General features: G+C 36.2%; 3 protein-coding genes across 5 annotated transcripts; 2 read left to right on the top strand and 1 right to left on the bottom strand.

The window, feature by feature from the left end:
* On the bottom strand, positions 3 to 6,201 carry LOC105165070 (1-deoxy-D-xylulose-5-phosphate synthase, chloroplastic; the record flags this gene model as incomplete). Its single annotated transcript, XM_020694224.1, has 11 exons — positions 6,074 to 6,201; positions 5,258 to 5,813; positions 4,541 to 4,660; positions 4,288 to 4,449; positions 3,808 to 3,952; positions 3,376 to 3,644; positions 2,402 to 2,684; positions 1,336 to 1,628; positions 895 to 1,173; positions 245 to 529; positions 3 to 119 (listed from the first exon to the last, which is right to left on the bottom strand). Coding segments are annotated over exons 2-11 (2,121 nt in total), but the record flags the coding sequence as incomplete, so codon positions are not given.
* On the top strand, positions 6,044 to 10,801 carry LOC105164828 (EG45-like domain containing protein). 3 transcript variants are annotated; one of them, XM_011083615.2, is made up of 5 exons: positions 6,044 to 6,128; positions 6,236 to 6,283; positions 9,223 to 9,341; positions 9,436 to 9,736; positions 10,593 to 10,801. In XM_011083615.2, the coding sequence occupies exons 3-5, from the start codon at positions 9,224 to 9,226 to the stop codon at positions 10,597 to 10,599; spliced, it is 426 nt and encodes a 141-aa protein (XP_011081917.1). In that variant the 5' UTR covers positions 6,044 to 6,128; positions 6,236 to 6,283; position 9,223; the 3' UTR covers positions 10,600 to 10,801. The 3 variants fall into 3 exon arrangements, with proteins under 3 accessions (XP_011081917.1, XP_011081916.1, XP_020550474.1); XM_011083614.2 differs by lacking the exon at positions 6,044 to 6,128 and having other exon boundaries at positions 6,149 to 6,283; XM_020694815.1 differs by lacking the exons at positions 6,044 to 6,128; positions 6,236 to 6,283 and having other exon boundaries at positions 9,126 to 9,341.
* Positions 12,799 to 15,530, top strand: LOC105164827 (probable histone H2A variant 3). Its single transcript, XM_011083613.2, has 2 exons — positions 12,799 to 13,073; positions 14,778 to 15,530. Exons 1-2 carry the CDS (start codon positions 12,963 to 12,965, stop codon positions 15,072 to 15,074), a joined length of 408 nt encoding a protein of 135 aa, XP_011081915.1. The 5' UTR covers positions 12,799 to 12,962; the 3' UTR covers positions 15,075 to 15,530.

The following is a 16,677-nucleotide window of genomic DNA, read 5'->3' as shown; positions in this document are numbered from 1 at the left end:
CGGCCAAGCAGATTTAAGGCTGTTGCAGCAATGTGATTGCCAGAGAGCCCAGCAAGAGCCAGTTGGTCTTGGGGCAATGCACCCTCGATGTAGTTGTCAGGTAGAGTCATGGGCCGCCACTGGAGAAGAAATCGAGCACGGTGAACAAGAAAGGATTAGTAAAACTGGAAATTAATTTGTCAATGGTGCACTTTTACCTACAGATTTCAGAATTCATCAAAAGAAATAAGTTTAAAAGAGTTACCTTAATTCCAGCATCAAGCAACCCGTCGAGAGAAATGAATTGAGCAACATGTGCTCCAAATCCTCCAACAGAGCCTTCCTCGACTGTAATTAGGAATTTGTGGTTCTTGCACAACATCCTCACTAAGTTTATATCAAGCGGCTTGCAAAATCTTGCATCAGCAACGGTAACATCAATTCCCAGCTTTGCAAGAAGGGAATGTGCTCTAAGACAATTTTGTACCATTGAACCGAAGCCCAGGAGAGCAATATCTTTCCCCTCTAAAAGTATTCTCCCTTTCCCAATCTGCCACATGGGTTATCATTCATGGCTTCAGAAGCACAGTGGCATAAACAATCCATCCAAGAGGTATAAGTGAGTCATGAAAACTTTCAACAGACGAGGCAACTTGGAGGTGATAGTGTGAAAACTAAAACCACTGAATGCAGATAACACGTCTAAGACAAACATAATTAGCATATCGAATAGTGTAATTCAGGTTATTCATGTTAGCAACTCAGTAGCAAATCATCTTATAGTTTCAGCGTTGAATCACAAGAATAACATACTAAGTTTCATAGAGCAGCTTCACATTGATGAGGTAATGGGTGTTATCATTTAATTTATAGCAGAAAATCATGGTCACAGGTTTCAGGTGCAGGCAACATTACCTCAATTGCTTCTCCTAAATATGGTTTAGGGCTCGTCAGGGCAACGGCACCTCTAGGATAGCGAAAGCAGACTGGCCTGTCATCAATATGGACAGCTGTAGCCACCATATGGGCGAGCTCAATCTCGTCAGATGGAGCCATCACAATCATGTTTGGCAAACATGACATAAATGTTATATCAAATGCTCCAGAATGTGTTGCACCATCAGATCCCACTAAACCTGCACTCGTGATCACGAAACGCACAGGAATTTTCTGCCGGTCCACATCATGGACTACCTAAGAAGGTTAGGCAGAAGGAATATGCATGATGTTCCTCTATGTATGCGTGCAAACCAATATTACTTCACAGGTAAGGTTCTAACTTTATCTGTGCTAGAGTGTGTATGTGTGTGTGTCGAGAATGGAACGGGGAAAGCCAGCAAGATGAGGTAGTGAAACCTGGTCATATGCTCTCTGGAGGAATGCTGATGGGATTATACAAAAAGGTTTCAATCCACCACAGGACAGACCAGCGGAGAATGTAACTGCATGCTGCTCAGCCATGCCAACATGAAAAAATTTATCCAGTAATTTATCTTTCAATAATTGAAAAGATGGCTCCATTCCCATTCCTGCATGGACCACTACTATATCTTCATCTCTTTCGGATTCTGTGATCAAAGCCTCTACAAAGTGGTCACTGTATGTTTTAGGTCTCGAATTGCAAGGTAAAGATTCAACATTGATGGAACCTGATTGCCAAAATTAGCAGAACAGGGACATATTAAAGGATAGATAAGAAATCCAGCAAGTAATCTCCATTGCAAATAAAGTAATTGACTCCAAAATTTAAGTCACCACCAATTACAGTAATTAGTCTTCTTATGCTTTGTTATCATCTACATTTGTGATTGCTGGTTGTCATGTGTGATACTCCATAAAGTTAAAATAAAGCAATTAGGTTGCTCATAAAGCTGTTCAAATGTGCTGATACTTCACTTCTGACTGATATTTTCACTTCTGGAAGGACCAAAGTTTTCAGCTAAAGCACGTGACTACTATTTACAAAATATTATGCATGGCACGCTATATACTTACTACCAATCAACAGAATATTTAATAGGATATTTATCCTTTAAAAAAAGGAATTATCTTTACTGCAGCTGGCTTAAGTATAGGAACTGTCTTATGCATGCAATCAAACAGAAATAAAAAACAATAGACTTCACACTAAGAGTTTGTGAGTAGCGAGGAGAACTAGGTTTTGAATATTATGATGATGACGAGCACTCTAGAACTCCAATTCAAGGTGCTTCAAAATAGTATCTCCATTATTACGCAACTCCATGCAACAATGACTAAGACATTGTAGTTTGCATTAGTTGTCACTTCTAAATGTAAGCTTATAAAAGCACAACCATGGCAAAACATGAGTAAGCTTCTCTCCTTACTGGATTTCCATTTCAAGCACATATTGATGACACAAACTGAACCACTACAAATGGTGATCAGGAATCTAGCAAACCTTCATGGCTTTCATCAGAAGTTTCACTCGTCAGGTTATCTTCTACTTCACAATATTCCTTTGTTATGACATGAACCAGAACAGGACCCATTGAGTCCAATGATGCCACTTCACGCAAAACGCACACAAGGTCTTCGATGTTGTGGCCATCTACTGGGCCAATATAGTACAACCCAAGCTCCTCAAATAGAGTTGATCCTGTAGGACCCATCATACCACGTGCATACTCATCAATTTTTGCAGCCCACTCATGCATCCCTCGGCCAATTTTCTTAGTAAGAACCTGAAACAATCACCGATTACTGCGATAATCGTTCCTGTCCGTTGCAATCAAATTTGTGGACATTTAACATAAGTGGAGAGAACATGAAAAAATATAGTTTGTTCAATCTATATGATAACACATACATATATACACCCATGACACAAATAAAAATGTGCAATACTTAGAGGAAATCATCATGAATAAAAAAAGAACAATTTGGCTCACACCTTTATTTTTATAGCTGTCAGCCCCCTCAAGAAAGATGTCCTTTCAACAAAAAATGTAAGAGAAACTAAAATAGTTATAAGTTCAGTGAAATGGTATAATTGTAAAACCAATTGAAATTATTACTCCGATAGATCCTATCGACTGATCCCCTTCCACAAAATATTCGAACACAAAAATATATTTTCTTTAAAAAGAGGAAAGTAATTCTGAAAGATTATGCCTATAAAGACAAGGTTAGATTTCCTATCAGTGAAACCTTCGCTTTTGGATTTCCTGCTAGTGACTTCTCTGCCTTTTGAACTGCATGAACGGACTCATGCTATATCAGAAGCTCACTTAACTAGGTTGCATTTGTATATTTGGGTTCGACATGAATATTCAAAATCAGAATCACCAAGAAAGGTAGTATTTTCTGATGTATGACAAGGGCAGATATATACTGAATATTACAGTAGCATTCTGAAGTTGCTGGAGTGAATACCTTAGCAACTTCTCTAAATTTCCTGAAGAATTTACTTGATTGCAGCTTGCTCAGAGTACTAGATACAGCATTAATCGATGTCTTAGGGACTTGCTCGAGCTTTGGGAGTAAAGAGTGATGACTGTCATTTAATATCACAACCATATTTGAATCCAAATAACCTGCATTGCTCATCGCCTCGTAAACTTGCCCGGCCATGGTTGTTTCATTGCTAATCACTGCAACGACGCGGTCTTTTTTTCCTTTAATATCTCGTGCAACTGCCATTCCTGGGTTGAAAATTAATTTAAATGGTTATTATATATTTCAAACTCATATCACACTATCTGGTCTGCAGTAACCAAGAGTACAACAAATATTGCTGCAAGAATAGTGAGAACCGTAAGTAACCATCGTCAAGAGGGTAAGGAGCAGGCAATCGAATAAGAATACCAAGTCCAGAAGATATGCTGCTGCATCCATGTCCTGCTCCAAACGGGTCAAATGCACCACGGCATGTATAAGTAGAAAGATCATCTATCTTTCTAGCTTCATGCAAGAGGGGCCTCCTCCCAGTGAGAAGCTTATGAGGATATGTCTGTTTAAACGAATAGCAGAGGACGATAAAATGAGATGTGTGGTAAATTCTTAAGCTCAAATGGTAACAACCACACAGGAATATAAGCTTTTTCATCCTTCGTGGAAGTTATAGTATTCATAGATCAACCAACTCTCAGGCTATGGACCTATCAACTCTCTCTATCTTTCTCGTGTGCGCGCACACACAGACACATACACACACACACATACATATGGGCACATGCATGTGCCAGCACATTGGATTTCCCCGAGATAATACTAAAAACTGATACGGAAAAATGAGTGAAATATAATGAATTAATATCTAGAGGTGGGTAGTAAAAAGGATCTTACTTGGTCCCCCATATCCCATAGTATCTTGTCCATTGGGGAATGAAAAACATGATGGATAGCAACTGTTAGTTCCACCGCCGATAGACTGGCTTTAAAGGATTTTTGGGTTTTTGACATAAATAATAATTCTGATCGAATGTCATCAGCCAGTTGTCTTAATTCCTGCATGCAAATGCTTCATTAGCTGCTTTGCAGCAACTTAAACTTCACAATTACAAGTAGGGAAATGACAATATCTCAAAGTCGACCAAACCTTTGAAGTCAAATTTTTTAAATGCATGGGGTTTTCAACGATATCGAGCATGGGCGTTGGCACCTTCTCATCGATGGAATTGCCGGCATCCGGTAAGCAACATACATTAGAAGTATATTCCTAAATCAAGAAATGCATAATTCACAACCATTAAGATCGTCTGAATTTAGATATATAGAGTTTCTTGGTTTCTTTAGTTCAGAAACAAGTCAATTGAAACAATGTGATGGTGGTATGAAATGGTCGAGGACAAACGAGAGTGAAATCCTGTCTTAACTGAGACGTGCAACTCTCAAATGTGGATAACTAACACAGCAATGAATTGGAAACGGAGCTTAATTACATAAAAGAGCACTGAACACAGTGAATGCTATAAGAGGGTGCCACCAAGCAGTAAAATCAGCAGAAATAAGTCAAAGAGATTCAAGTTCATGTGCATTTATTTGACTACAAGTGGACTATCTCAGGGAAGCAAATTTTAGCGACTGACAAAATCCACACACAAGTCACTTATGTCATCCTGTTGCATCAGACATCACAATTAGGAGAACAAGCATGTCACATTTAACAACACCACCTAACAAGAAAATCCATCACAGTAAAAATCTTTTCAAAGTCTAACACGAAACTCAATTGGTAGTCCACCACTAGTGTGTAGTCACAAAGTAAATATGCTTACAGGTATATGAACGAGAAAAAAATGATCATAACAACCACCTTGGAGGTAGAAGTGGAAGACAGAGTTGGGTAAAAATTGAGACTTGATAATTCCACATTGGAAGGGAAAGCAACACTTGAGTATTCGATCTTGGGAGCCAACAGTCTTGAATTCTCCTCGAAATGAGCATTAATCCGAAAAGGGTTCAGATAGTAAGCACCAGCCATTGAGCAACAATAAGAAAACCGCAGATTTTTGCATCAACCTCGATCAAATCCAAGAAAGTCGCACCATCATAAGAAAAAGAGGAGAATTTGAGACAGTCTTACAAGCTTTTGATCGAAGCCCAGAAGTTTTGCGAGCAGGAACCAAATTTAGAGAAACAGAACATCTAGAAATGCGAATCGATGCTGGTAAAAAGATGGAGTGATGTGGAGCTACGAGACAAATACAGGATTTCTTGAAAATCTGTTGGTGAAGAGGAGTATATGGGCCACAAATGGGCTTTTACTCTGTTGGATTTGCTTTCCATAACGTCCATTCTTGCAACTGGCGCCCTATAACATTTTCGGGTCTTAGCCCTTCCTCTCAGACCAGTTTTCCAGATCCAGTTTTCTGACAAAGACATGAATCTACGTGTAAGTTACGTTTTGACGCAAAGAGACAAAAATCAAAACGTCTAAACTAAATGTCGTACATATACAAAAGAACCAAGAAACCATTCAATTCAAGCACAATATTTTCCTCTATATCCACGAATCAAACAAAGATGTATTTCAGCATTGTCGATAGCTTTTGCTTGAAAGCATTAATGGGACTTTTCCTTGAAAGCAAATGGATTAAATGCTTGCTGATTACAAGGCGTAATCAAGTACCTGTAACGCATATACATCGCTCACGTTTCCGTGTTGATCCCTGTAACTTCAGAAGGCAATCCTCTTCAATTCATAATTTGATTTCAGCGATCGATTACATACTCTTTGCTACTTATAAAAGATGGAGAAGTAATGTGATGAACAAATATTTCCGTCTTGCAGATTTCATATCCCCATTGATACGGTAGATTAATTTCATTCCATCATCAGGTATGTTTCGGACCTCCTCCTTTCAGTCCCCTTATTATTCGAACATGTCTTTTTTCTTATAGATCGATTCTTTCTCTCTTTATTACAGTAGAGTTATTCATTCAGGTTTTCTTACACGAAATTTGTTCTGTCCGAATCCGAGAACCTTCTATTTTGCACACTTGTGATCATCCACAAAATTCTTTATTTCAAAAGATGTTTTAAGTTCTACACCCACCTACATGATTATCTGAATCTTCACATTGAAAAGAAAGAAAAATAAATATAATCAAGAATTGAAGCGTATTGAGTCTTTTATATCATCATTTGATGACATGTCACCTCCCGGGGACCTATTGAACGAGAGAATTACCTCCAAACCTCGACAGTGATAGGAGAGCAAGTTGTTCATTAATTGGATATCCCTTTTTTTTTTTTTTTTGCATTATTCATAATCAAATTTTAAGACGAACTCATAGGCCATTCTTGCTTTTAACGAACTAGTGGACCATCCAGCCTTCCAGATTGAGCTTTTAGTAAAGAGTATCCCCACTTCAATTTCTAGAACCCAACAAGATTCTTGCTTTTTCAAGACTTTCGTTTTCACATGTACTAGTGGCTAGTTAATTCCCATGCAACCTACCATGGAGGTTTGGACTTTGTCTTCCTTTGGGTTTTTAATTTGCACTGACTTATCTTCTAATGTCGCCATACATAGATGATAATAATGCAATTGTGGTCCTAAATTTTAGATAGGGATTCCTTCACATTGCCATACCTCATTTATCGCCCGCCCATCACTCCCCCCACCCCCAACTCCTCGCTTTTACTTTCCAAGTTTGGACTCCACTTCACTTAAAATATGTCGTTGATTTCTTCGCTCTCTCACTGAAAACTTTTACTCAGATTAAATTTGATCAAATCAAAGTTGTTCTATAATTAGTTGCTTTTTTTAACTGTATACTAATTACATCACAAGTGCAATATAATTTATTTAGATTTAACTCGTCAGCACTTGTCTGACTCACACATAAATCTATATATATAGAGACAAATAAATTCTTTTTAATAGTTAGCATTATTTAACTCCGCAAAATTTGATATTATCCGTATAAATTTGATATGGGTATAAATTTATATAAACGACATGTTCAAACCTAAGTATTTTATACTAGAAGAGGAAGTTAAAATTGTGCTGACGATAACCATGTGTACTTTATCCTTATATATATATATATATATATATATAAGAAAATACGTCTTCTATGTAAATGAATTAGTCTCAAAGATAGATCTTGTGAGGCCTATATCAAAGACACACACACATATATATATATATATATTTTTCTTTTTAATGGGACAAATAATGTTTCACTAACAGGTTTGGGTACTAGGTAACAAAAGTATTCTTACGTACATATATGAAGTCCAAGATTGCAATTATATATATATATATATATATAGCGTTTTATAATTCTTGACTTCTCATGATATTAATAGTCAGACTGAGTATTAGCCAAAAATATGAAAAATCAAATAAAATAAGGATTAACCATGACAAATAATCGAGAGCCTATAGTGTAAGGTCTCAATTATAACTCTTGCAATAATGTTTAGGGCCATTTATTTTTGTGTGTCGGATAAATTATTGATATAGCCTGATTAAATAAAACATCAGATATGATAAATTAATAATTTTTGTTTACCCTATTTGATAAGTATTAGATAGGACACGATGGTATAAGTTATCAAATTTTATTAAAAATATATTATTATTTGACCAACAGTTATTTCTTACTGTAAATCATGAATAAAAGTTGTATATATAGAAAAAATGTTTCAATTTTCTCCAAATGTATATGCAATGATCCTATGACTTCATCATCTGAAAGAAAGTGGGCAACATGCCAAACTCGGCCAACTTCACCTCACTCTCATCGAAAACCTAGTAAATTAGAATTTGAAAATCCAAACAAGAATACGCATAACCGTGTAAAAAGTCGGCAGCCGATCGGAATTTCCAGTATAGACAAGTGCTGATCCAGTAGTGTCAGGCTATAGGTCGGTCATATGCATACAATTAATTGATTTTATATCTTATTACTATGTATTCACATGATTCTTTAATTTCAAAAATTCCACTTACCAAATATATTAATTAACATTCTGCACACCACAAAATCAATAATTATTTCCCCCTACCAATATTTGCTTAATTAAGGAACTATATATGTTAATTTATGATAATTAAAAGTAATATAGTTCATGAATAATATTGCTATTATCGGGTGTCTTTGTTAGCTCAACTATCGACTAATTTTGGTCACCATTCCCCTTAATTAAATTAATATAATTATATACTTCTTAATTAGTCAACGTGTCCTAATTTCTAATTTTGATTAGTCAAAATTTTGGTTGTGTTTGCTAATAAAATCATGTGAAAGTCACCGATATATATACATATTACTCTAATGATTACAGCCATTTTCTTTGACTATCTATATATTGCCCAAACATTACCATATTCTCGAGATGTTCTATAATTTATTGCTTTCATACGATAAATATACAAAAAAATAGTAAAATAAATTTGGAGTGAGATATCCCAAATATATTTAGAGAAATGTTAATCGACTGGGGATTGAAGGGAGTTGAAATATTTATACCATAAGTATAATATATTTATCGTGTGATTGATATATTTTATAAAAAAGGTGGTCAATTATATAATAAATATTTCATACTTGGTCTGTGTGATTAATTTGGTATATTCGAATTTGATTTAAATTAATATTTTTTGAATATATTTAATGCTACCTCTGCAGCGTTGACTTGGAAATAATTCCAATCTATATACACCATGAATTGATACATACCTGAATTCATGCGTACGAGTGCTCATGATCATTAATACATGGTGTAAATATATGAACCTTCAATTTCTTCACTTTTTGATTTAGGATGTTGAAGCCCGAAATCCTACTCCTATGGTTCTTCCTCCTCCTCCTCCTCGGGCCCGAACTTCGGTTTTCCGGCGCCGACATTGGCACCGCCAGCCAGTACGCCCCTCCGTATATTCGTAAGTTGAAATTAACTGTTCGTTTAGTTACCTTGATGTTGGTGGTGGTTATGATGTTGATGAAGGCAGTAATCTCTGTTGATTCATTCTGCAGCCACCGCGTGTTACGGTAGCGACATGTCGCAGTTCCCGACGAGCAGTCTCTTCGCCGCCGCAGGAGAGGGGATATGGGACAATGGCGCTGCGTGCGGGCGGCAGTATTTGGTGAAGTGCATCAGCGCGCAGGTGCCGAAGACGTGCGTGGAGGGGCAGACCATCCAAGTGAAGATCGTGGATCGGGCCCTAACCTCGGTTTCCCCGCCGTCTAGGGCGGGGAGCAGCCTGGTGTTGTCCAACATAGCTTTCGAGACAATAGCGCAAAATGCGGTTCCTTACTTGAACGTCGAATTTCAACAGTGAGTATATCTACACACTTTTTCTCGAAATTTATTGCACAAATCCAGTTTTTCAATCTCAACTAATTATATTTTGTCAACTGATCATTCGTTCGATTTGAATTACACGTAAATTACATAACAAATATATTAAATTTAATATATAATTAATTTAAATCTGATCAAACTCACGTTAACAAAAAATTTCTATTTCGTGTATGGGTATGAAGTCCACACACACCGTAAAGGCAATTCCTTTCGTGATGCACCACAACTCTGATGTAGTATTCTTTGTTGAACTAGTCTTCCATTTAAAACGTGTCATCCCACAAACGCTTCTTGCTTTTGGTGAACATGAAATATGCACGCGATTTAAGTACTTTTCCTTACAATCTATAGCTAAAAACTTTATATCTATATATGGGGTTCAATGCAATTTATTTTTGTAATATTATAAATAAGTAAATTTATTTTTTATGATAAAAAATAGCAATTTATCTTTTTAGACAGGGAGGTAAATTGTTTCGTTTTTTAAAAAATAAAAAAATTACAGAGATAATTGTTATTTTATTTTTCATAAAGAATAATTTGCTCATTTACATTATCATATAAAAATTGTTGACATATGTACCTATATATTAATTATTCATCCTTTGGAAAATAAATAAAATAATTATTTGTTTAGAAATAGAGAGAATGAGGCTGAATTACATGTTCATTTCAACAGAATTGCTCTTACGCACTTAATTGAGGAAAAGTGTGATTTGCATGGAAAAGCAGAGAATTTGACAACACTGCACGTAGAAGTTTACTGTACACAATTTTATACATTTTCAAACTAATAAACATACGAATAATGTGTTGCACGTATGTGCAGGCTTTGAATTGGATTGGGCACAGACGAATTGAAGCTGACAGTGTTGATTATTATTGAAAAAGCTGAGGAGAAAGGCTAATTCTATTGTTCTGTTGTGCTTTAGATACAAATTAAATAGTATGTCTTAACTCTCTCTTTCAAGTTGTTTCATTCATTTTTCAAGGAGTTGGAACATTCCAAGTGTGGACAACTTCAAATATTGCAACTATCCCTGCCTGAAAAGTATGCGCACCTAATGAACAACTCCAAGTAATTCAAAGTAAAGAATAACGATAATATGTCTCTCATATTTTTATTGAAAATTATGTGAATACGAATTTAGGTAGAAATATTTTATTATTGAATGACTCTCTTTACAGAGTAGTAGCTGTTTAAAATAAACAAATTGCAATCCTATTATAGGTAAAATAGGACTGATGACGGCTAAAATTTGGACAAATTCAGTCCAAAAATACCCGAACATGCTAGCAATAATTCGAAAAAAATCGATTGAAATATAAGAAAATTTAAGGATTGATTTGACTGTGGTCGAAATTGTAAAATTTTGCGATGAATTATGACCCCTTATGACAATAATAGATTCTCCTCCAGAAAAAGATCGAAACATTAATAGGTAGATGATCAGATAATTTTATTCAGCTATAAATTATGACCGTTTAAAATTTTAATTTACGCTCGTACAAAAGCTTCCGAACTTCATCCACCTCTTGCACAAATTCAAACTGAAACAAGCGAACACAAATCTGGATAATAATTTCATGAGTTGACAAGAACGCACACCCTCATTATTTTAGAATTGGCAACGTATAGTTTTGAAATGATCATTAGTCTTTAATATTTAAAGTTAAGTCTGACCAACCAAAAAAAGAAAAAAGAGAAAAATAATAAGAGGAAGAAAGAGAGTTTTGGGTACAGTATTAGGAGTCGTCAAACTTCATTTAGGCATTATACGCAGACACTGCAATTTTTATCAACCAAAAAATAGAAAAAGAAATACTAAATTGTCAACGACTAGTTTTGTTTTAGATCTGTCGAAATAATAATCCAAATACAAAATTAATAATTGAAACCCAGCATCATCATTTTCACAAGTCAATACCTCTCTAGAATGCTTACCTAAGTGTCTAATTAATCAAATTTAAATTTCACATAATTATATGGTTAGGTGTTAAAAATAAATATGTATGTTTACGTGAGTTAATCAATTAAACATTATGTTATATATACATTAATTAGCTGAATTGTGAACATTATTTGTATTTAATGAACATGGTTCTGTGGCCGTCAAATGTACGTCCATGATTCATGTGTGTTGTAACCTTCTAGACTTGACGAAATTTCCGAGTTTGTAAGAGATTTCATGTACATAGGGGAAATGGGTAATATGGACCAACATATTACGTGTATGTTAGGTCTCCTAATTTAAGTGATTAATAGTTGTGATGCTACATATTTATTATTCAAAATCTCAAGAACCTTCTCTCCTCTCTCTCTCTAAATGAGATTGGTCCTCGCCCTATACCTAAATCTCACACTACACTTTTATATCTACCTAATTAATTATTGTCCTGCATCCATACAAGTTGTGGTGTGGAGCTTCATTCTGTGCAAAATTATAAAAAGTATTGGTCATAAAATTATAATTAAGAGGTGTGAGGTATAATAATCGATGTTGTCACGTATTTTACATTAACTGTGGATGAAATATTGGAGTGGTTTATGGGTCCAATACTTTCTCATCTTAAAGAAAATTCTTCTTACCTGAAATCACAACGATTTCACGTATACAAACACCGATTATGTTGCACACTATATCATTTATTGCTATACATGGATACAAGACTGCGTGGCCCGTCTCAAGCATTTGCTACATGTAAACGAGGAGTTTGAGTGAATTATAAATTTCAGTATCTTAAATAATCAATTTTACCAAAATTCACAAAATTTAGATGTTAATTGATTAATAATCAACCAGCAAGCATCATTTATTAGACTGGTCCCCAAAAGATAACCAAATTAAGATCTGTCATCAAACTTAATAGATCTCATCCGGCCCATCATTTTTAGGCCCAACTGTTTATGGGCCATAGATTCCCAAGAATGATCCAACAATGATGCGTATTTCTCAAATTCTGATCCGACCCGAACAATGAGTGTTGCTATTTTGGACTTTTGGCCCACACATAGAATATGGTAAAAACACACACCGTAAAATCTCCAAAATCCCAATCCAAACAGTTCCCTCTTCATAGAGAGAGAGAGAGAGAGAGGTACTCGATTATCTTTCATCTTCCTCCCGTGACGCTTTCGATTTTTCTTTCTTGCTTTCTCAATTCGTGAACAATCGTTAGATCTGTGTAAAGAAGTAAAATGTCGGGGAAAGGGGCGAAGGGATTGTTGACGGGGAAAACTCCAGCGTCCAAGGACAAAGATAAGGACAAGAAGAAACCCATCTCTCGGTCTTCTCGTGCTGGACTTCAGGTTTTTTCTTCTTCTTCGTTTTTTGGTTTTTTCATTTTATCTGATCACTTCAATTTTTGGCACTTTTGCTCTTGGCTCCGTTTGTTTTTTTCTTGTTTGGGCTATGTTTAACGTTTTTGTATCTTGTCAATTGCCAGTTGTGCGTTCTATGGGCTTAGAAGAGATGGATTGTGTCCTTTTTCAGTATGTGTTTTGGGCTTTTGGAATTTGGTTTTCCTTTGGGTTAGGGTTTGTTGAGGGTTCTTCTTCCTTTTTGGTTTCTCATCTAATTTTGTATTGGTGTTTTTTTTTTGATAATTGTCTAGTGTACTTGAGTAATTATGGTTTTTCCTGGTGATATGTTTTGTTGTATTTGAGGTGGGGCTTTCATGAAGCTTACGTTTTTATGCGGGTTGCGGTTGTGAATTTTGAATTGTCTACAACATTTGATGCCTATAACGGAGAAAGAAAAAGTTAAACATCAGAAGAGCAAAGCTGATGCAACTGGAATCTTTCAATTTGATAGCTGCAACTCAATGGATGAGGAGATGTTGATCAGTTGTGCTAGGCCGTGGAATTCGGGTGTCAGAAGGGAGCTTGCTTAAATCACTGAATGTTGTATAGAGAGGTTTTTGAATATGACTCAAATGACTGGGAAGAGAGACTGACTGGAGTAAGACTTCTCCCGAATTACTCGTGGCCTCAGCGCCGCAAATTCGATCCAAGGTTGGGAGGGGTATGTGGGAGTGAACGAACAGAGTGAAGTGTAGTATACTGGACCGGCCCATAGGTGTGGGGTAGTTTCTTTCCATATGAAATGGGGCAAAAAATGCACTCAAAAGAGTAGATTGCGCATCTGAGTTGATAACCCATCTAGGAACCTGATTCTTTTTCCTAAAAATTGCAGCATTTTAAGAGATGGCAGAACAGCTAGCACAGATGGATCTTTCTTATCGTGCTTTTCGTTGCGGGTTTGGTCTGTTTTTAGTAGAACCTTGAAATATTTTTTAAAAAGTATTCAACCTGTCTCCTGTCTATAATTCAAGTTTCTTTCAATAAATTGATCATAAAAAAATTAAAAAATTAAAAAAAAAAAAAAAACTACTTTTGTCTATGGTGGATGTGAGAACTGGAAGGTTATATTGAAGTTAGAACGATTTCTTATGAGTGGAGAATAAGTTCTGACACATTCTCTGTTACATGGGATAATGATAGACATCGACTCAATTTCATCAATTTTCTTGCACTCTCTGGATTTGATTGTGGTTGTGCTAAGGGGCCAAAAAACCAGAGCTGACATGAGCTAAGACGGACTTGAAGTGAATTTTTGTCTTGGGCTAACTGAGCTTCTTGGAGCTAAAGCATAAAATCAGAAGTTGGAATTGGTCTCAAATTAATTTTACTTTATCTCTCTTAACTCCCTCAAAAAAACATATCATATGTCAGAAAGATTCATGTTAATAAGACAAAAAATGAAATATAACATTGTTGTTAACTTGAGTCACAAAAGCTGTCATAAGTTAGAGCTCTGGTTATTGATTACTTGGGCTGCACTTAAAAATTTTTACCTGTTTCCTGCAATTTCTTGTGTTGTCTTGCGTGAAACCTGGTGAAACTGTGAAAGACCTGCATTTCTTTTGGCTCACAATTTACTTGCTGGAAAAGTGCGATATTTCATATTTTAATAGCTATATAATGAAACCAACTCATCGTGTTTTCCTGTAGTTTCCTGTCGGACGTATCCACCGACTTCTGAAGGAACGAGTTACAGCTCATGGAAGAGTGGGTGCTACAGCTGCTGTCTATTCTGCTGCCATTTTAGAGTACCTAACTGCTGAAGTGTTGGAGTTGGCTGGAAATGCTAGTAAGGATTTGAAGGTGAAGCGTATAACACCTCGGCATCTGCAGCTTGCTATACGTGGTGATGAGGAACTTGATACCCTCATAAAAGGAACCATAGCTGGTGGTGGTGTGATCCCACATATACACAAGTCACTGATCAACAAGTCCTCCAAGGAATAAACTATATAGTATCATTCGCACTGTTCTGTTGACCGTGGATGAGATGGCAATTGACAGATCTGTGGGGGTTAAGATTTTAGGCTTAGGCTGTCTAAATTTTAGATGTTTTATTTGTGTCATGTTGTGAAGCTGAAACCGGTTGATTGAATTCTGTTTAAGAGTTCAAGAGACATTTGGCCGTAGGCTTCATTTCAAATGTATTACATAAATGCACTCATGCAACATGGACATACTGTTTGTTTTCTGTGAAGTGTGATACAGAGTCATGATTGCAATTATTTTTATTTGTTTGGTCAGGTGATGAGCTACTGTAGTTAGGTATGGTCATTGTTGCTAGTATGTTTCTGTATGTCTCTGATTTTTGCACTTTAAGATTTCAGCTAGCCAGGTGGGTTTGTGATTGTATAGCTCCGGTGAGACTACCCAGTGAATGAATTTTGTACTGATGCAGCTGTGTTTGTGTTGATTGCACCTGTGTTCAAAACCCAAAACTACTGGCAGCGTGCAAAGAATCCACACAATCTTTCCCTCTTCCCCACCTCATTTCCAAAGACTGGAAGAACATGGGTTTGTGTATAACTGTATATATTTGTTTCTTATCCTTAATTTTGTTCTGTACTTTCTTCTGCATTGGTAGTTGGGTTCATTGTAATTGGGAACATTGGGTTGCTTCCAAGTTTTGAATGTTTCCCAATTTTGTTTCAACTTTTGGCTGAGTCTACTCTAAATTCTTGTTTTGTTATTCTTCCTCTTATTGGCTGTGCTTCTAGGTAAGAAGGGAGTAGAAATTGTGCTCTTGAGGTAGAACGGTATACTCCTAATATCCTGACAGCAATATATGGTACAACTTGAAAAGGACTAAATAGTGCTGGGGGTAGTAATGTGCTCGTATTTTAGGTTCCCGGTGCAATATGATCATAAGACTCCAAGAAGCCATTCTTTGTCTAACGAACAAATCTATTTCCAAGGAATTATGGGTTCTACTACAACAGATGAGGGATGAGAGATATGGCACTTGGACGTGAGCCCGGCATTGTGCTCTTTTATGTAGGTTGCTTGCTATGTTAATTGGTCCTCGTAATTGTAGTTTAGTGTAGGCATTCTTGGAGCAGATCTGTGTAAATCACAGATTTTAATCCAGAAGCTTTAAAGCCAGAATCAATATATAAAACTGGGGTGTCGGATCAAGTTTCCCCATGGACTAATGGCACCATTTGTCATGACAGGTTTGTTCAAGTAGAGACACAACTGTTCAACCAGTAGTCAGGTCTAATCAAATCACTAGCAGAGTCGCCTGCATGAATCTTTAGTTGGAAGGGGTTAATTATGCGCCCAGATGACTAGATGAATATAGTTTGAGAATTGAAGGCCCTAGACAAGAATTCATCAAGCAACGTAATTAACAGCCAGAAGCATTTTCCAACGAGTACAAATGATAATTGCTTAGCTCTCTTAACAGTTAAAACTGAAGATGAATAAATTAGAAATTAAGATTCAGATCAAGTAATACATATTCAGCACAATGACCTCAATAGAAGCAATAAACAAGTCAAAACGAGAAGCCTAGCATGTTCTCAATGTGATCCCCAGGTCAAAATGCATC

The sequence above is a fragment of the Sesamum indicum genome, linkage group LG6 (genome assembly GCF_000512975.1).
Source record: "Sesamum indicum cultivar Zhongzhi No. 13 linkage group LG6, S_indicum_v1.0, whole genome shotgun sequence".
NCBI classification, from domain to species: domain Eukaryota; kingdom Viridiplantae; phylum Streptophyta; class Magnoliopsida; order Lamiales; family Pedaliaceae; genus Sesamum; species Sesamum indicum.
The sequence above is the reverse complement of the archived record's forward strand: the minus strand, read 5'-3'. Positions and strand labels throughout refer to the sequence as shown.